At 47.0% G+C, this 19,025-nt stretch overlaps 1 protein-coding gene across 1 annotated transcript in view; it reads right to left on the reverse strand.

Moving 5' to 3' along the window:
- Positions 1-14,399, reverse strand: part of ALDH1B1 (aldehyde dehydrogenase 1 family member B1) — a 33,930-nt gene extending 19,531 nt beyond the window's left edge. Inside the window, 1 exon segment of the mRNA XM_043486420.1 lies at positions 14,258-14,399. Coding sequence (XP_043342355.1) covers positions 14,258-14,399 — 142 coding nt within the window.
- Positions 14,400-19,025: the final 4,626 nt, after the last annotated feature.

Here is a 19,025-nt window from a genome sequence, read left to right on the forward strand (position 1 = left end):
ATGGAGCTTGAGGCCTGAAGACCTGGTGTCTCGGTTTAACTTCCCCACATAATATGTTGTGTTCCTAAAAGTTTCCAACATCTTCTGTTCCTAAGCCTCAGTTTTCTTGCCCGTCAGTTAGAAATAGCTACATTCAATCTGCAGGGCCATTGTGAGGACTAAGAGAGACACGACTGTGGAGGGTGACCAGCACCCAGAACGGCACAACCAAGTCCAGCTGTGTCGGTCGGTGACCCATCTGAGCATCAGAGGAGAGATGAGGGAACAGCCCAGGGACCATTGGGACCAAAGGCGTGGAGGCGGGAAGGGCGTGCAGGGGAGGAAGTGTTCGAGAAGGGTTGGCAAGAGCTCAGAACGCGTGAGGGAGCAGAAGTTTGGGTCAATAAGCTTGTGATGGACTCTGTCATCTATTTGTATGCCCACTTAGCTCCTCCAGCCTGTGCCCCACGTCCACTGCCCTGAACCCAGTGCACTCAGCCCCCCTCCTAGCATCCCTGCCCTGAGGAGAGGCACTGACTTCCTTGGATTCCCCTTTGTGTCATTCTTCTTTTTACCACCAAAGTTTACCCCTCCTTTGTCTCTTTGCCGTTTCCCTCTTCTCTCTGCTAGGGTCAGGCTGGATGAAAACATCCCCAGGGACCAATTAGGGCTTGGATGTCTGGTCAGAGAGCTATACCTGCTAAGGTGTTCTCACAATGTGTCCTTGGGCATGTTTCTTCTCCTCTTTGGACATCTGCTGTTCACCTGCAAAGCCCAAGAGCTAGACCAGACCAGTGGTTCCCAGGCAAAGGCCTTTCAGAGTTAAAATACTCTATAGAGAATATTATCTCTTGGAAATACATCCTCTTATGTGAGTTCACTCCCCTGGAGAGGTAGACACAGTAGACCCAGCAGAGAGCCAGGGGGGCGCTTTGATAATGATAGGGGTCTCTCTCGGGACTAAAAGGCTGAGGACTTCTGGCTAGGATGCCCCCCAAGTCCCATCCAGGCATCACAGTCTGAGACTCTCAGATCACGTCAGCTTGAAAAAGCACTTTCCAACCAGCAGAACTGCCCCACAATGAAAAGCACTTCCTTGATAGGGAATGAGTTCTTCGTTGTCAGGGTGTGCAAATGGGGGCCAGACGCTGGCAGGGATATTGCAGAGCAAGGGTTGTAAACTGAGAGGCAGCCAGAGGCCAGGCAGATGGCCTGCCAAGACGGAAGTGGGTTTGCATATTAAACATATAAAAGGCCAAACAAGAATTGTCTCTTCCATTTTTTTCTGGGATCACATGGCCCTCTTGGTTTTTTTTTGTTGTTGTTGTTGTTGTTCTATTTTTTGTAGATTGACCATTCAAAGACTTCTCTACTTTAAGAAAAATAATGCTGCAACTGGGCTGATAAACAGTAACTCGTCCTTGGCCTCAGTCACAGGGGGCAGGAATGATGAGGACCGCGGTCAGTGGACATCTCGTGCCCTCTCAATGGGACAGCCAGGCTGGATCACTGGCCAGATGTGGCCACAGGCCATAGTGGTCAGAGTGTCCTACTTTCCAGAGAGGCAGAAAATCTGGGTAGTTATAAAGAAACTCCCTCCCTCTCTTTCCCTTTTTCTTTAGTTGTACTGCCATTTTGTTTGTTTTGGCTACACCGTATGACTTGCTGGATCTTAGATTCCTGACCAAGGATTGAACCTGGGCCATGGGAGTGGAAGTACAGAGTCTTGACCACTGGGTTGCCAGGGAATTCCCCAAAACAAACTTATACTGAAGGATAATGCACATACAGAAAAGTGCATTAAGTATATCACAAGTGTACAGCTTGAGGAATTTTCACAAAATGAATGTACCTGTGAGAGAAGCATCAAAAACAAAACATTGTGAGTCCCCAGAACTCCCCATCCCACTGCTCCTTCCACTGACCCTCCCTAATGATGGTAACCATTGTCCTGACTTCTGATACCATAAAACAGTTTAGCCTGTTTTTGAACTTTATACAAATGGAATCACAGGACACTGCATCTAGTTTCTGTCCCTTAATGTCGTGACTGATTCATTCATGGAGCTGTTATTTCATCCTCATTGCTGCATAATATTCTCTGGGTGAGTCTACCCCAATTTATTCATTCACTCTACTCTTGATGGGCTTTTGGGTTGTTCCCGGTATGGATCAATTACACGCTGTGCCGCTTTGCACATCTTATGTGTGCCTTTTGGTGCCCTGATGCAACTGGGGGAGGAATTACTGGGCCACCGGGCATGTAGGTAGGTACTCAGCTCTCAGCAGATAATGACAAACAGCTTTCCAAAGAGGTTGTTCTCATTTACATTTAGTAGCGCCGTGGACGAGAGTTCCAGTCGCCCCACTTCGCCCTGTTCTAAAATACTAACTACAAATTGTTAACACCCTTTGCAAGCTGACTAATACAGGTTTGACTGGTGGCACCTGTTTTCATCCTTTCTGATGGAGGGAATTCAAGCAACAGAGCAGCTGAGGGTTATGACAGGAGGAGTTCCTGTCTTTTGCTGAGGAGTCCTAGCTCTAAGGGATTAGCTCTAACAAATGGCCCAAATCTTTCTAAAGTGTCTGCTCCCACCCAATACCCACCTCTGAAGTTTGCGAAACAGGTGTCACTGCCCCCGTTACCCTCCCCAGGTCACCATGAGGATGTATTGCATGAGGATGCAGGGACGAGAGCTGTAAATATACAGTAATCACGGGATGGATCGGCATTATACCCAAGGCCGTGATTCCTACGTCAGCCTTTGGCGCAACACAAATCCTCTGCCATCCAGGAGTTCTAACTTCAGCCCAGAGCTCCTTCCTGTGCCCATGAGGCCCCCCATTCTTTCCAAGGGTCACCCTCTGCTCCTGACCATAGTCTTGGCTCTGGCCCAATCCTCCCCACTGCCTCCAGTCCTCACCAGCTCCTCCCCTTGCAGCTAGCTGCCTTGATGAGTCAGGCATTCCCCCACCCACTCCCAGCATCCCAGTCTTGTGCCTTCTTAAATCTGTCACAGGCTCACAAGCCTGTCTGCAACCCACCATGCTCACCATCTACCTCACCACTCCTTCTCCAAGGTCCTCCGGGATGACTGAAGTCAGAGACCTGACTGCATCCTGACTCTGACTCTGCCTCTAACTAGATGAATAACCCGGGGCACATCACTTAACCTCTCTGGGCCCTGATTTCCACATCAGTGAAAGGGGAATATCATGAATTCTTACCACCTGAGGTAGGTATAAGGAGTAAATGAAATACAGCACTTGGAGACTTAAGCTCACTCCCAGATGGGAGATTTAAGGCCCAGAGAAGTGAAGGCACCCGTCCATGGTCACACAGCATGTCTGTAGAAGAGGTGTGAACTGAATTCGAGTTTCCTGGGTCCCAGGCCTGGCCTCCGCACACTGCCTGGGAGAGGTTTCTGCGGGGTTGTGCAGACCAGTGAGATTTCAAGTCAGGCCGCAGGAGGAATTAGAGAGAGGACCAAGAAAGAGGTCCATTTCTAGCCCTAACAAGAGGTAGCAGTTCTCTTTTTGATGAAAGCCAATCATATAGTAGGGGTCTGTATGTGTGTGTTTAGTTGACAGTCCTGCCCTCCTCTTTTGCGGCCCCGTGGACTGTAGCCTGCCAGACTCCTCTGTCCATGAATTTCCCAGGCAAGAATACTGGACTTGGTTGCCATTTCCTTCTCCAGGGGATCTTCCTAGCCCAAGGATTGAACTCACATCTTCGGCACTGCAGGCAGGCAGATTCTTTCCCACAGAGCCAGCAGGGAAGCCCCATGCTAGGTTTACCAAATGCTTTATAGTCACGAACTTTTCCCTCAAAAGGAAGCAGTGGTTTTACAGGAGAGAACACCAAGGCTCAGAGGGATCCACAAGCCTTGTGAGTGGTGGAGCCCGAGCTGCAGGTAGATGCTAGGTGTTGCCTACGATGGGGTTAGGTTCCTTGCACCTTCTTAAACCAGTGTCTAAGTATGTGGGTGCTGGTGGGGTGGGAATGGCCGGGCCTCCTTTTCTAGGACAGGCAACTGTTTCCCAGTGGCCCTTTCAGAAAAACCCTCTCTCTCTGAAAACCTCCATCTTTCCCTCCGCACCCTTCGGCTACCTTCACCTTTGCTTTTCCTTCACCTCCACCGGGGAGCTTTGCGAGGAAGAGCTCGCCCTGGTGTTGGGAATCTCCTTTCCTACCCCTGAACGGGGGTCTCACTCTGCCTGCTTTCCTCACCTGGCGTTGGGCATTTCTCTTCTTTGCTCTTGACCTCAGTTTCCTGATCTGCACGTGGACTACAGAGAAGGCTGTTAAGTGACCTTATCTCTCTTTTCCTAGCATTCCCCTCTGCTTCCATGCAAGGGAGACTCAGCTGGGGGTAGAATCAAAAGGAAGGCAAAGGAACACAACATTGTAAATCCTTCAATAAAATAAAAAATTTAAAAGAGGAAAGCAGATGGACTGGAGTAATTCACCAGGGAGTGAATGGCTAATAGCTACACCTCTGCCCCCCATTTCTTATATTAGCCTTAAAAACAAAAGCCAAATAAACAAGAGGGTGAATCATCCTGGTGGCATTTCATCTGGGCTGAAGAGAAAAGGGAATTATTCTGGCACTGAGGAAGGCAAGAGAGTTTGGGGCCAGAAACCTCTCCTCCACAGCCCGAGGCAAGACTTCAGGCTCTGGAGTCAGACTGAGCTGAGGTTCTATCCGCTCTGCCGCAGATGGCGCTTTGCGGCCTTGGCAAGTTAGTAACCTCTCTGAGCCTCCTTCTCCACATCTGTGAAATGCAGTGACAGCCCCTGCCTCTGACTGGTAATGAGCTGCAAACTACTGGCCTAGGTGGGGTACCCAGCACCCAGCAGAACTCCCAGCGGGTGCCCAGGTGTGAGCTCTCTATCTTCTTTTCTTCTTTCCACTCCTGAATATAGATCTCCTCTCCTTTCTACCCCCAGGATCTGGGTGTGTTGGCCGGGAGCAGGGTAGACTAGGGGAAAAGAGGCAGTCTGCCCTGGCCGTACAGGATAGGAAGATGGTGGGGGACCTCCCTTGCAGAAGCCCCTAGCCCCACATTCTCTGACTGGGTGCAGATATTGGAAGCTGAGGGTTGGCTGTGGGACAGGCCTGGCTGCGGGCTCTGGGGTGCCAGGCGGGGTGGAGGGGGAAGCAGCTTGCCTCTAGGAAAATTGGCTTAGCGCACTGCTTTGTTTAGCTTCAAACATTCAACTTCTCGCTTCTATTTGAAAACCTGCGTCTGATGTGCTGGCCTGGCAGCTGGTGAGAAACGGAAGCTGCATCTGGGCCTCGAGAAGACTTGGCTATGTGTGTGAGAGAGACAGCCCAGTCTTCTCTGTGCCTGGGACCTCATTCGTTCACCCACTCACTCACGCATCCATCAAACATCTTTGCAAGATGCTGACATCCAGCTGGTAAGCTAGACCCACATGGCCTAGAGCATAGGTTCTTACAGGGGAGGGCTCCTTGATAGGTCTTTAGTCAAACCACTGGTATGAAGGTCGAGGTCGTTAAGTGTTCTCAAGGCATGGAATATGCTACCGTCAAAGGGGGCGACAGGCCTTAACCAGATGGAAGGGGCTGGTGAATTTAAAGTGTTTCTGCTGGTCCATTCATCCAACAGCTGACTACGTTTACTCTGTGTCAGCAGGTTCTACTCAGTGGAACCGTCACCCTGCTTGCCAAGGACTGCTTGAGGGCTGCGTGGACGTGTTAATATGATTATCCTTCTCGGGACCCTCCCGGCTGCTCGTAAGATAGGAACTCAGATCCTAAGACTGTAATGGGAAGCCATGCAGAAAAGCAGAGAACCCTTCTTGAGTGAGTAGGAGTTTGGGGAAGGAGGGTCCCAGATCACGACTGACATTACTGCAAACACTGGGAAAGTGAAGCAATCAGGGTTCCAGTTCTGGTTCTGCTACTCAAGAGCTGTGTGACGTTAGGCAAGCCTTCTCCCTCTCTGGTCTGCAGTTTCCCCTACTGTATAAGAAAAGGGTTGGAGGAGCTCAACTCCATGGTCCAAGCCACAGAGTCCAAGACAACAGCTAGGACAGAGCAGGTGCCTGGGAACAGCTATCTCATTTGTCATAGGGGGCCAGATACAACCAGGATCGGAGAAGTGAACAGAGCTTATAACGAACAGCACTAATTACTGCCACTAACACGCCCATCCTACCTCTTCTTAGTTAGGGTTATTTTGTAATCTGAGTAACACAGCGTAGCATGTTTATAGTAATTCTCAGATATTGGGTCTTCACTTAACAATTATAATATGGTGATAGGTTCTGGGACACATGAGATAAAATTCTAGATCCTAGCTTTGCTTCCAAAGAATAAAGCAGGGGAAAGAAAAGAAATAGTACCTCTCCAGTGGAGACTCCTGGCAAACACAGCCTCAACCAAGCGAGCAAGGAGAAGCTTACCAGCGACGTCATGTCACCTGGAATGATGAGATGAGAAAGGCTCTTCACCTCTGTGCCCTTCTTTCCATCAACCTATAATCACAATCGAAGCCTCAGAAAAACACTAGCTAAACCAGAGTGGGGGACATTCTATAGGATACCCAGGACTTGAGATTATCAAGCTCATGAAAAACAAACAAACACAAAAACCTGTCACAGACCAGAGGAGACCATGAGGAGACACAGTAACTCAATGTATCGTGATGCCTGGCATTTGATCATGGAGTGGAAAGCGGACATTAATGGAAAACCAGTGAAATCCAAACAAAATCTGGAGTTTACTTAATAATCATGTACCGATGTCAAATTTCTTTGCTTTGACACATAACGATAAGTGTTCATTGTGGAGGAAAGTCTCTTTTATCTACACAACTTTAAATCTAAGTTTATTCCCAAATTACAAGTTTATTTTAAAAGGAAACAGAAGCATTTTAGGACTAAAAGAAAGGCAAAAAAGGAGGCAAGGATGATTAATAGATAAAATACCTTCTGTCTTAGAAAATGCCATAGAATCATTTGTTTTGTTCCAGTTGATGGGGTCAGGCGTTTTGATCGTTACCAAATCCCTAAGGAAATTTTTGAAACTAAACTAAGCCACGAGGATTTATATAAGATGCTGCTTTGGCTCTGTGCTCACGCCAAGCGCAATAAAAGCACTGCGGACGGGTTGCAGAAGCCTTCCCAGAGGAGGGACATTTTCCATAGGATCTTGAGGGATGTATACAAGTTATCAAGCTCATGAGAAAGATTAAAGCTAGGAATTGCTAGATTTATATTTAATAAATATTTATGTGTTACCCACTAAGTACTAGGCTCTGAAGATATAGCTGTAAATAAAACTAATATATGCATTTTAAAAAATCTGTTAATAAATGTTAAATAGCAAATTTCAAGGAAACAAAAAAGAAGAATAAGAAAGAAAAAGGACCCCATAGACTCAAAGGACTGCCCTCATAGCTCAGTTGGTAAAGAATCCTCCTGTAATGCAGGAGACCCTGGTTAGATTCCTGGGTTGGGAAGATCTGCTGGAGAAGGGATAAGCTACCCACTCCAGCATTCTTGGGCTTCCCTTGTGGTTCAACTGGTAAAGAATCTATCTGAAATATGGGAGACCTGGATTTGATCCCTGGGTTGGGAAGATCCCCTGGAGAAGGGAAAGGCTACCCATTCCAGTTTTCTGGCCTGGAGAATTCTGTGGACTGTATAGTCCATGGGGTCACAAAGAGTCAGACACGACTGAGTGACTTTCACTTTCATAGACTCAAAACCTCAACAAATAACTATTAACATTTTGGTGTTTTTCTTTCTAGACTTTGCTATGCATATTTTTACATGATTTAAATGACATATACATTCCAGCAAGTGAATATACTCTATGAACTTTCTTTGGCATTTATGTGGCTTCCAATTTTTTGGCTAAGACTTTGCTTTACATCTTTGTACTTTTTAATACACCAACTTGTTTCAAAAGAGTATTAAGTTTTTCATAAATTTCAGATTATTTCCTTTTGCTATGGTCTCTTTTGTCTCTTTTGCATTTATTTCTGCCCTAATTTTTAAGATTTCTTTTCTTCTACTAACCCTGGGGTTCTTCATTTCTTCCTTTTCTAGTTGCTTTAGGTGTAGAGTTAGGTTATTTATTTGACTTTTTTCTTGTTTCTTGATGTAAGCCTGTAATGCTATGAACCATCCCCTTAGCACTGCTTTTACAGGTCCCATAGGTTTTGGGTTGTTGTGGTTTCACTTTCATTCATTTCTATGCATATTTTGATTCCTTCTGTGATTTGTTGGTTATTCAGCAGCGTGTTGTTCAGCCTCCCTATGTTGGAATTTTTAATAGTTTTTCTCCTGTAATTGACATCTAATCTTAAGCATTGTGATCAGAAAAGATGCTTGGAATGATTTCAATTTTTTTGAATTTACCTAGGCTAGATTTACGGCCCAGGATGTGATCTATCCTGGAGAAGGTTCCATGTGCACTTGAGATAAAGGTGAAATTCATTGTTTGGGGGTGAAATGTCCTATGGATATCAATTAGGTCTAACAGGTCTATTGTATCATTTAAAGTTTGTGTTTCCTTGTTAATTTTCTGTTTAGTTGATCTACCCATAGATGTGAGTGGGGTATTAAAGTCTCCCACTATTATTGTGTCAGATTATTTCCTAACCCAGAATTTCTGTTCTTTGTCTGCTGTGGTCCCCTTAGGTGACTCATTCACTTCTGTGTTTGGCTATTTCAACACTTTCTCCCCAGATTTATAATAATAAATTTAAAAACTCAGATGAAATGGACAAATATCTTGGAAGACACAAACTACCAAAGCTTCACTCAGGAAGAAATAGATAATAAGAATAGCCCTGTATCTGTTAAACAAATTGAATTCATAATTGAAAACCTTCCAACAAAGGAAACTCCAGGCTCAGACGGCTTCACTGGTGAATTCTAATACCAAGTAATTTAAGGAAGAAATAATACCAATTCTACACAAACTCTTAGAGAAACTAAAGAGGAGGAAGCACTTCCTGATCATTTTATAAGGCCAGAACTTCCCTGGTCCTAAAAGCAGACAAAGACATCCCCCCAAAAGAAAAAAAGCTATAGTCCAATGTTCCTTATGAATATAAATACAAACAGTGTCAGTGAAATATTATCAAAGCAAATCCAGCAGAAACTGCAAAGGAGAATTTGTAACCGCCACATTGGGAAAAAACCTAAATATCTTTCAACTGGTGAATGTGTAAACAAACAGTTACCTTCATACAATAGAATACCGATCAGCGATGAAAAGGAATGAACTGCTGATGTGGATAAACCTCAGATGCATTAACGCTAGTGAAAGAAGAAATACTCAATGGCTACATACTGTATGATTCTATTTATATGCCATTCTGAAAAAGAATTATGGGGACAGGAAACAGATCACTGACGGTGAGGGTGTGGAGAAAAGATGACCACGGACATACAGCTCAGGGCATTTGGGGGTGTGATAGAACAGTTCTGTGTCTTGACTGTGGCATTGGTTACATGTCCGTGGGCATTTTTTTTGAAACTCTGCAGAACTCTATGCCCAGAAACATACATTTTACAACATGTAAATAATATCCCAGTAAAAAAGAGAATTAAAAAAGTCACCTATGCTTCAATTTATGACATCCTGGAAAAGGCAAATACCATAGGGACATAAAAATATGTCAGTGGTTGGAGGGGCTGGGATTGAAGCAGGGGTTTGACTATATATGCTATTTCTTGATTGTGATAGTGGTTATAAAACTATGTACACTTGTCAAAATTCATAGAACTGTGCAGCAAAAGATGGGCAAATTTTACTGTATATTAATTATACCTTAATACATCTGTCTTTAAAACAATTTTTATGCCCTGAATCGCCCATGACTGCTTGGTACAGCAGTTCCTAAACTGACAGACGTTTACATTTCTCTTAAGGCGTTGATTGATGTCAAATTACTATCAAATGCCCTACCTCTGGGTCTCAGTTTTCTCATCTATAAAATGGAAGTTTGCCCCTTGTGATATCTTTTAATGGTGAGGAATATGTTTTTGAAGCTGAAAAATTCTGGGTTCAAAATATGTCCCCACAACTTCCAGCTGTGTGACTTTGGGCAAATTATTTAGCCTTGCTGGGTCTCAGTTTAACTGTAACAATAGTGCTTTTACCTCATAGATGTGTTGAAAGGATTCAGTGAGACAGTCCATAAAGACTTTAGTGCAATGTCAGACACAGGGTGAGCATCCCACAAATGAATTCAGGTGCTCAAGTCCTGCCTGTCTGGACCTACCCAGAACTGCACAGGGAGATGAGGGGCTCTGGGGATGAGTATTGGAAGTAGGCTGAGCAATGGGCCCCCGAAGATACCCACATCCTGATATCCAGAACCTGGGGATGTTATCTCAGGTAGTAAGAGACTTTGGAGATGTGATTCAGGATCTTGAGATGGGAAGAGTATTCTGTACTATCCAGGTGGGTCCAATGTAATCACAAGGGTCCAGGAAAGAGCAAGGCAAGACAGTTGGAATTAAGAGACAGAGATATGAAACAGAAGCAGGTGTCAGAGTGATGCGGGGCTAGGAGCCAAGGGTGGCAGTTAGCCTCCAGAAGCTAGAGAAGGCAAGGAAACAGATTCTCCTTGAGAGCCCCCAGAAGGTACGAAATCCTGCCCACTCAGACTTCTGACCTCTAGAACTCTAAAATAATACATTTGGGTTGTTTTAAGCCACTAAGTTTGTAGCAATTTGTTACAGCAGCAAGAGGAAATTCATACAGCATCTCAGGTGAAGAGATCCTACTTCCTGGGACATGGAAGTTGGTACCTTGGTCCGTAAAGGGCATGGAGCTGAACATGTCCTTATAACTGGGCCTGAGTCAGCCAGTGGAGAAGGCAGGACCCCACCAGATATGGAAGCCCTGAGTAAAGCGCCTCTGTGCTTTGGTCTTGTGGAGTGCAGGTCCCCTTCCTCCCGGCCCAGTGACTCACCAAGCGGAAGTTCAGTGACCTAGCCTCTATGTCAGAGCATGAGTCCTTTCTCCCCACACTATGAAGCAGCTGCCCGTGGGATGGACCCTGCAGGGAGTGTCCTGTTAAGTGGGAGCCTTACCTTCCCCTGCCTCTCAAGGACCATCCTAGAAACTTGCCCTGCAGGTAACAATGAACTAGTGTGAGACTGGAGGTGATTCAAATCCTGCTTTTATTTGCCGGGTTTGGGGATGCTTTCTTTTGATGTCCACTAGAGGGTACTGTGTACATGTATATAGGAGATTGAACACTAATCTGAACATTTCCATCCGGCAAACACTCAAGTAGAAAAACACGGACAAAGACAGCCCCACACAAGTGCCTATAATCAGACACATGGACGTATAAACCCCAAATCATCACATACACAGCACCCATTTACTCACATGTATATATACATACAAACCAGCACATGTGCATGAAACATCTACTCATGAACATAGTCACATGGCCATAAGACACACAATGCACATACACTCAGATTCACACACACACACACACACACACACACACACACACCACCACCTAGACATAAACACGGCCAGTTACACCTTGGCAGACAAATATAACCACCGTGCATCATAAATGCACGTTTAGACCCAGATATAAGCATGGAAACACAGACACACATTCATGTCTAAATTCCAACACATGTGCACATAAAAGCACACCTACCCTGGGCCTTTGTTATTTTACTTTTGGAAAAATGAAGTCCCTTGAGGCATGATTAGCATCTTGGTGTTTTCTAAGGAAAACAATGGAAATGTCAACTTCCAACCCCCAGTGGAACTGTTTTATTCGTTAAATGTTAATGAAAGGCAGTTCACGGAGTTTTTAAAGACAAATAGCCACCCTGCTCTGACAAAGCAGAAAACTCCAGTGACAATTCTGCAAACAATTTATTAACATATAGACTTCTCTCAGAAACCCTAACACAGAAACTGGTTTAAAGAAATACTGAAGAAACTTCAAGAGAAAAATCAATATAAGCCATAATACTATGTAAGGATAAACAATAGGTCCAAATAAATCCTTTCTTCTCATAAAGGATGATAAAGACTCGTGGAGCCTTTGCAAATGATTATCAGATGGCCAGGCCTGGAAATGTGCCTTCGATAAGACAAAGGCATTAAAATAAAGGAAAAGATAAAAGAAGGAGAAAGGGAAAAGGGGCCTGTGAAAATAGCTGATTTGATAACAGCATTGTGTAGCTGAGAAGAGGCAGCTGTCAGAAACACATCACACTCAGGCAGCCAAGCCCTGGCATGCAACAGGTGAGGGTTCCCTGGCAACGGGCAGAGGATCAAGCCGGGGGCGTTAGTGACAAGGACGCACACTGTCCACTGCTGTTTTCTCCACTGGAGTCCTGCAGGCGGGAAGGGGAGGCTTGCCTTCTGGGTCGGAAGCTGCAGGTCACAGTCCCACCTCTGCCCTCTGCCTCCCTTCCACGTGGCCCTGGCTGGTCCTGACCCTCCCTGGGCCTTGGTCTCCCCCAGGGAAACAATGAAGAAGTTGCCTTTTCTGATCTATCTCTAAAGTTCCTTCTTTCGCTGACACCTTACCATTACAACCCCCAACAGCATCTTTCTGAGATCCCATTGCATCCCATGGCCAGAAATCATCGCAAGTAGCTCTGTTTGTGCAGTTAACAAAGTGCCCGTTCCAGCCCATCAGCTCGATCCCAGGGAACAATAGCTCAGGAATAGATAAAAGGCATTCATCAGGCAGCCAGGCCCAATTATCATGTCACACTGAATGAATGTATTTTAAAATCTTTTCTGACAAGAAAATGTTCCAAGTAGGTACCTTCAAATTAGCTGGAAAATCCAGAGAATTCACTATTAGGCCTTCTTTGAAGAATCTTTATTCCCCTCTACTGTTCCAGAGGAATTCCTTGGATATTATTAATTCCTTCTAAGAGTCTGACCTGTGCCCCCCACTGGGATGGAAACACTTTGTCTGTCTGCCCGACTCCCGATGATACACACCACGGAGCCCTGACGAGGGATCACCTGTCCATCAGTTTCCAGTGGCAGGTGGGCTCCCGTGGAAATTCAGTTCCGTTCAGTTCAATTCCTCCCACACTTACTGAGCATCTTTTCTGTGTTTGAGAGTCCTGGGGTAAGAGTTGAGTCTACCCAGCTCTTGTCGTTGGAGGGACACGGCAAATGGGGACGTGCTTATAACAGATCAGCGTCAGCGGGAAGGAGGTCATACAGCCCAGTGAGACCATCTTTCAATGCTTGATTTGGCCACTGGCTGTGTGACCTTGGGCAGGCAACTTTACGTCTCTGAGCTGTGATTTCCTTACCTCTATGGTAAGGAAATGGGAGAAATGATACCTAACTCCTGAGGCTATTGTGAGGAGGGTCAGTTTCATGGGACACAGACTGTCCTTCCGTCTGACCCACCTGTGGTCAAGGCCTGGCATTCAAATGTCATCTCTGCCTCCTGAGACTGAGGGGTCATTTTTGACCTCTTCTCCACTCACAACAACACAGCAGGTTTTTTGTTTTGTTTTGTTTTTGCTTCTGCTTTATTCTCAGCTCCATGTTGTAGATGGCTCCGCTTGGCTGTGGTCTCGGAGGAGAGATTTCTTTAGCCTAATGAGAAATTGCATCAAATATAGAGATATACCTGGAACCTGTGGCTCTGATGCCGAGATCCAGAAAGGCTATAGCAAGCACTTGGGGGGAGAGGAGACTGATTCAGGGAGCTTCCAGATGAATATAGAACAAGCTGCTTTGGCTTCTTTCATATTGTGGGTTTGTGCAGGGGCAGACTGCTAACTGGGGGAGATTTTTCATTGACCCACTGAATTTCAGGGCTTGCAGGGGACTTAGAGGCCACCTTGTTCTTATTTTACAAGTGAGGCGACTGAGGCCCAGAGAGAGGAAGAGTCTTGCCTCAAAGCACAGAGCAAATCTGTGGTGGAGTGGGCCTAGATCTAGGACGTTTTGTGTCCCTGGCCTTTGACCCTCCTTGTATCTCACCAGGTCATAGATAACCACCCAGAGGACTGGGAAGGGGTCCCTCTGTCCAGCTTCTCTTCCCTGATACCAGAGCCCTGGCCCTGGACCCTCTGACTCCACCCTGCTGCAAGCCCGCATACCCTTCCTGTTCTCAGCTGTGGGGCATTCGAGGCTCCTGTGTGAAGTAGGTCCTGCCTCCGCCAGCCCTCTGCACCTCCAGGGCTCAGGAAGAGTCCTACTGGCGTCTCTTCTGTGGGACCCTCCTAGCTCCCCTGAGTTCATATGGTGAAATCGCTCACTGCTTGCAGGCGGTTCAGGTGGTGTCTTTGGTCCAGGGGGACAGAAGTCAGATGCCACCAGGTACTCGGGATCTTCTGCTGGGTTCACTTCATTGTCCACAAAGCACTTCCACCTCCACGAATTGGGGGTGGGGGGTGTCATCCATCCTATTTTATATATGGGCAAACTAAGGCTGAGGGTGTAAGCATTGTGACCCTACAGGCTGAACCACAGACTTTCCATTTGAGTCCTAGTAAAGCCTTCCAGGGAAGAGGGGAGCGCTGCGTCAACAGAGAGCTTGCTTGCACTTCCTTTTGCAGCCACCCTCCTGGTGGAGTCGATTCAGCTGCTGTCTGGGAAAAGCAAAGCACCGACCCACACTCTCACTGGCCCCTTAACTGACAGTGCGTTGCCTGATACTGTTCCCAAATCACTCCTTGTGCGTTTCACTCTGACCAGGGGGATGTGCAGAGGAAACATTCAGAACATTCTGCCACGGGGACTGCCTCAGCACCCAGGGAAGTGGAACACCCTCAAAGAGGAGGCCAATCTTATCATCCTGACGGGGAGAAGGAGGGGTCTTCATGGACAGGAGCGAAGGCCTGAGGCCGGGTGTGCCCCCCAGAGGGGACAGATGGTAAGGGCACAGGCTTACAGGAAGGAAGGTGCTTGCTTTGGAATGAGAACTTGACCTGGGTTCAGCACGGGATGTGGGCATATTTGGGGAGCAGAGACCAGGCTGGCAGAGGGAGCCGCAGTAAAGGCCTTGACTATGAAGGTAAGGAGCTCAATACGATCTAGGAGATGAGAAACAGCAGGATTCAGAGATGTTCTGACCTCTGTGTGAGCTGAGTGTTGGATGAAGAAAGGTAGAGATGAGATGAAGTCCATCCATCAAACAACCACTCAGTGAAAAGCAAGTCCAGACCTGGGCTCCGGCCAGGGTCTCCCACCAAGATGGGAGACCAGAGTGGGGAACCGGCACCCCCGGCTCGGGCCAGGCTCTGGCTGCCACCTCGATGTCTCCAGCTTGGACTGTGTGTTTGGAAGCAATGCCATCATGAGGCCCTCAGCTGCCAGAGTCCTCCTTATCTGACTTGTAAACACAGATGTTTTACCATCATGTCAAAGGAACGCTCCTACAGGTTGCCTTGGGGAAAACAAAAACTTCAACCCCTTTGGCCTCCTGAAAAAAACGCCATCATGAGGTCTTTGGCTTGAATGCAAAACTGTGCAAATCTCTTCTTTGAAAACAGAGGAGGGCCTCCCCCATCTCTAGGCCTCAGCTCCTTCATGGGTAAAGGCAGGAGTTGGCTAAGAAAATCTCATATGCTTACCGGTCTAGCTCCCCACTAGAATGAAGCCCCAAGGATGAGGGCCACATCTCCACATGTGGGAACGCCAGGCTCCTGCCACAATGCAGGTCTCAAGAAATGTTTGTGGCATGAATGAATGAGCAGATAACTGAACAGGTAGCTACGGTTTCAAACCAGTCCGTGAAACGCAACTTGAGGGTATGGATCGTCTGACTTGCCGGTCCAGGGTTACAGCGCTTCTCTTTGCCCCTGGCTTCAGGGTTGGACGTGAATTTCTCATTAGTCACCTCAGATCAGGGCACAGAAAGAGCTGGGAGTCACTCCCAGAAGACACATCTCTCAAGGACGCCTGGGCCACTCAGTTCAACGACAGCTGTTGTCTGCTTAAATGCTCACTTCCCATCACATTCTAAATAACGATCTGGAAGACCCTGTTCCCGGAACCTGACGATGAATGACTGCCAAGGTCAAAGGGTAACTTCAACTTGGTCTCTTTACCGCTGCCACGGAAAGACAGCTGGGAAGTGGGCATTGGGCTGGATGGACTGGGGGGGTCTGTCTAGTCCCACAACTCAGCAGCTTTGCAGTATTAGCAAGTTCCTTGGCCCCTCTGTGCCTCAGCTTCCTCTTTTGTAGGATAAGAGAAATAATACCTGGGCTCTTGGAAACCGTTGAGCCAGACTGCACTACGTGCTCAAGGAAGCTGGTTCCTGTCTCTGGGTTCCAGTTCTGCCTCCAGGCAGTCACCTGCCTGAGCCTCTGGCTCCTCACCTGTAGAATAGGCATAATAATGTCCAACAGGGAGTTGTTGAGGTCAGGGTTAAATGAGATAATTTACATGAAAAGACTGGTAAACTGAGATGTGCTATGCAAAGCTGGGACTCTATTTTTAAGAATTCTTTAAACAAACTGAAAAGAATTCTTCAAACCAGAAGACGACATGTTCTCCGAAATCTGAAGTGTACTGGCCTGGGACTGTGTTTTGAGCCCAGCCCTGTGAAGTGAGGTTGCTTTCTCCTAGCAGGTCAATGGCTGGAGTGTAAGTGTAAGGCGTGTGACAGTGGTGGAAATTGGGGTGGTAACGACTAGGGGCATGGTGAGAGGAGCTTATGCTAGAATGAGGATGACCAAGTTTAGGTTTTATCCAGTGGGCAACATGAACATGGAAGGTCTTTAAACAGAATCAGAATGGTATGTTGGAAAGAACATTCTGGTAGCTTGTGCAGAGGATGGCCTGTGACGGCGAGGCTGGAGCAGGGAATTGACCCACAGCGGTCCTGAGACCCACGTGAGGGATGGCAAGCCTGGAACAAGGTGGGTGCGACTCCAAGATCTAGGCCCACGGCCACAGCACTTTGGTGTCTCATTAATTACTTGAAAATATGATGAGAGGTCTTTTGCTAAGAGCAAGGCTGAAGACGACAGCATTAACCTTTCGTAGGAGGGGTTAAATGTCACAAACAGGAGGAGAGAATTGGTTGAAAATAGCCTCAACCACAGTTTCCCAAATGACCCACTTTAGCTTAGTAATGATTTGTTTGACGTCATTAAACTAGCAAAAAAAAAAAAAATTCCTTGAACAGATTTGTACTTTGCTATACTTGTTTGATGGAGAAGGAAATGGCAGCCCACTCCAGTGTTCTTGCCTGGAGAATCCCAGGGACTGGGGAGCCTGGTGGGCTGCGTCTATGGGGTCGCACAGAGTCGGACACGACTGAAGTGACTTAGCAGCAGCATCAGCATACTTGTTTGAGCAGATGTTTTTACCCAGGCCTTTAGAGACCAGCTTCTTCCATTTTTTTCTCATGTTCTTCCATTTAAGAGAGACAATAATCTAGGTAATAGGAGTGGTTCAGCTCCTTTCAGTCGTGTCCAACTTTTTGTGACGCCATGGACTGCAGCACGCCGGGATTCTCCGTCCTTCACCATGTCCCGGAGCTTGTGCAAACCCATGTCCATCGAGTCGGTGATGCCATCCAACCGTCTCATCCTCTGTCATCCCCTTCTCCTCCTGCCTTCAATCTTTCCCAGGATCAGGGTCTTTTCCAATGAGTCAGCTCTCCGCATCAAGTGGCCAAAGTGTTGGAGCTTCAGCTTCAACATCAGTCCTTCCAATGAGTATTCAGGACTGATTTCCTTTAGGATGGACTGGTTGGATCAATGGGAGTGGTAATTTGCCGCATGAATATCCTGCAGTCTCACTGAGGGATGGTTGGGGTCAGGGAACGACGCGATGATGTCCATAAAGGCCAGGACTGACCCGGCCTTGCTTCTGTCAGTGTGTTCCCTCTAGGGTCCTCAGTCCCGGCACTGTGATGGCTGGAGTCAATATCTGCTGTAATGTGTTTTGGTCTCATTAACCTGGACTGGATTAAGCAGCCACATGGGCTTTTCAATTAGGAAGACAAGTTTCTGACAGTGTTTACAATGGGATTAGATCCCTGCTTAGCCTGTGACAGGCCTCCCCTCTCCTCCCTTCCTTCCTTCTCTTTTTCTCCTTTCCCCACCCCTCCCTTCTTCCTTTTCTCCCTACTCTCTCCCTCATTCTTTCCCGCCCTCTTCCTTCTTCTTTCTCTCCCTCTTTCCTTGCCTGTGTTCCATGAACAAGTGAGCTTGCCCTGTTCCTGTTTGGGGGATACCTGGCCAGATGTGCTGTTATGAGCAGGCAGGAGATTAGCATTTAACCACCTGAACAGGTGATGTCCCATCCAGCTGCCCATCTGCTCCAATCTTTGCTTGCACACCTCCAGCCCTTGGGAGCTCACTGCCAGAGGACCCAGTCCACGTCTCCATTAGAAGGCTCTGGCTGCAAGAAGGTTCCTCCCAGAGCTGAACTGCCAGCAACTCCTGGAAAGAGTTTCCCATCACACCCCAGGTCTGCTCTTCAGGACGAGCAAACCCGTCCACTGCGGCTGCAGCTACTCTGGGACCACCTACGGTGACCTAGAGACAGAGCTTGCATGCTGCATGTAGACCCCTTTGTGCTAGCTCCCCCTTTTCTCAAGGGCTCCTCCTTCCCATAATGGCCATCCTTGCCGCACACGGGCACATGGGCTTATAGTTTCAATCATGCTATAAATAGCCTTTTGTTCTCTGTCTTTAAATTAAAAATATACCATAAACATTATTCCACATGGTATGCCCACTCTTCAAAACATTCCCCATTTAAGCACATCAGAGCATTCCATGTGGAAGCATCGTGGCTCGATTCCGCGTCAACCACTAATGGACGCATGCCCTGCCTTTTAAAAAATTTTCACAGCATCTTTGTTCACTGGCTTTTTACTTCTATTGGTTAATTTCCTCAGGAGAGACACACATTAGTGAGGCTCCGGGCTCATCTGCCTTGTTGTGACTTTTGGTACACACTGTCAGATCACCTTGTAAAACGTCCCTGCCCAGTGAGGCTGCCACCTCAACACCTGGGCGTTTCACTCTCACTAGAAACTTCACCTGGATCGAATTCCTCTTA

Source organism: Cervus canadensis, chromosome 14 (genome assembly GCF_019320065.1).
Source record: "Cervus canadensis isolate Bull #8, Minnesota chromosome 14, ASM1932006v1, whole genome shotgun sequence".
In the NCBI taxonomy this organism is placed as follows: Eukaryota; Metazoa; Chordata; class Mammalia; order Artiodactyla; family Cervidae; genus Cervus; species Cervus canadensis.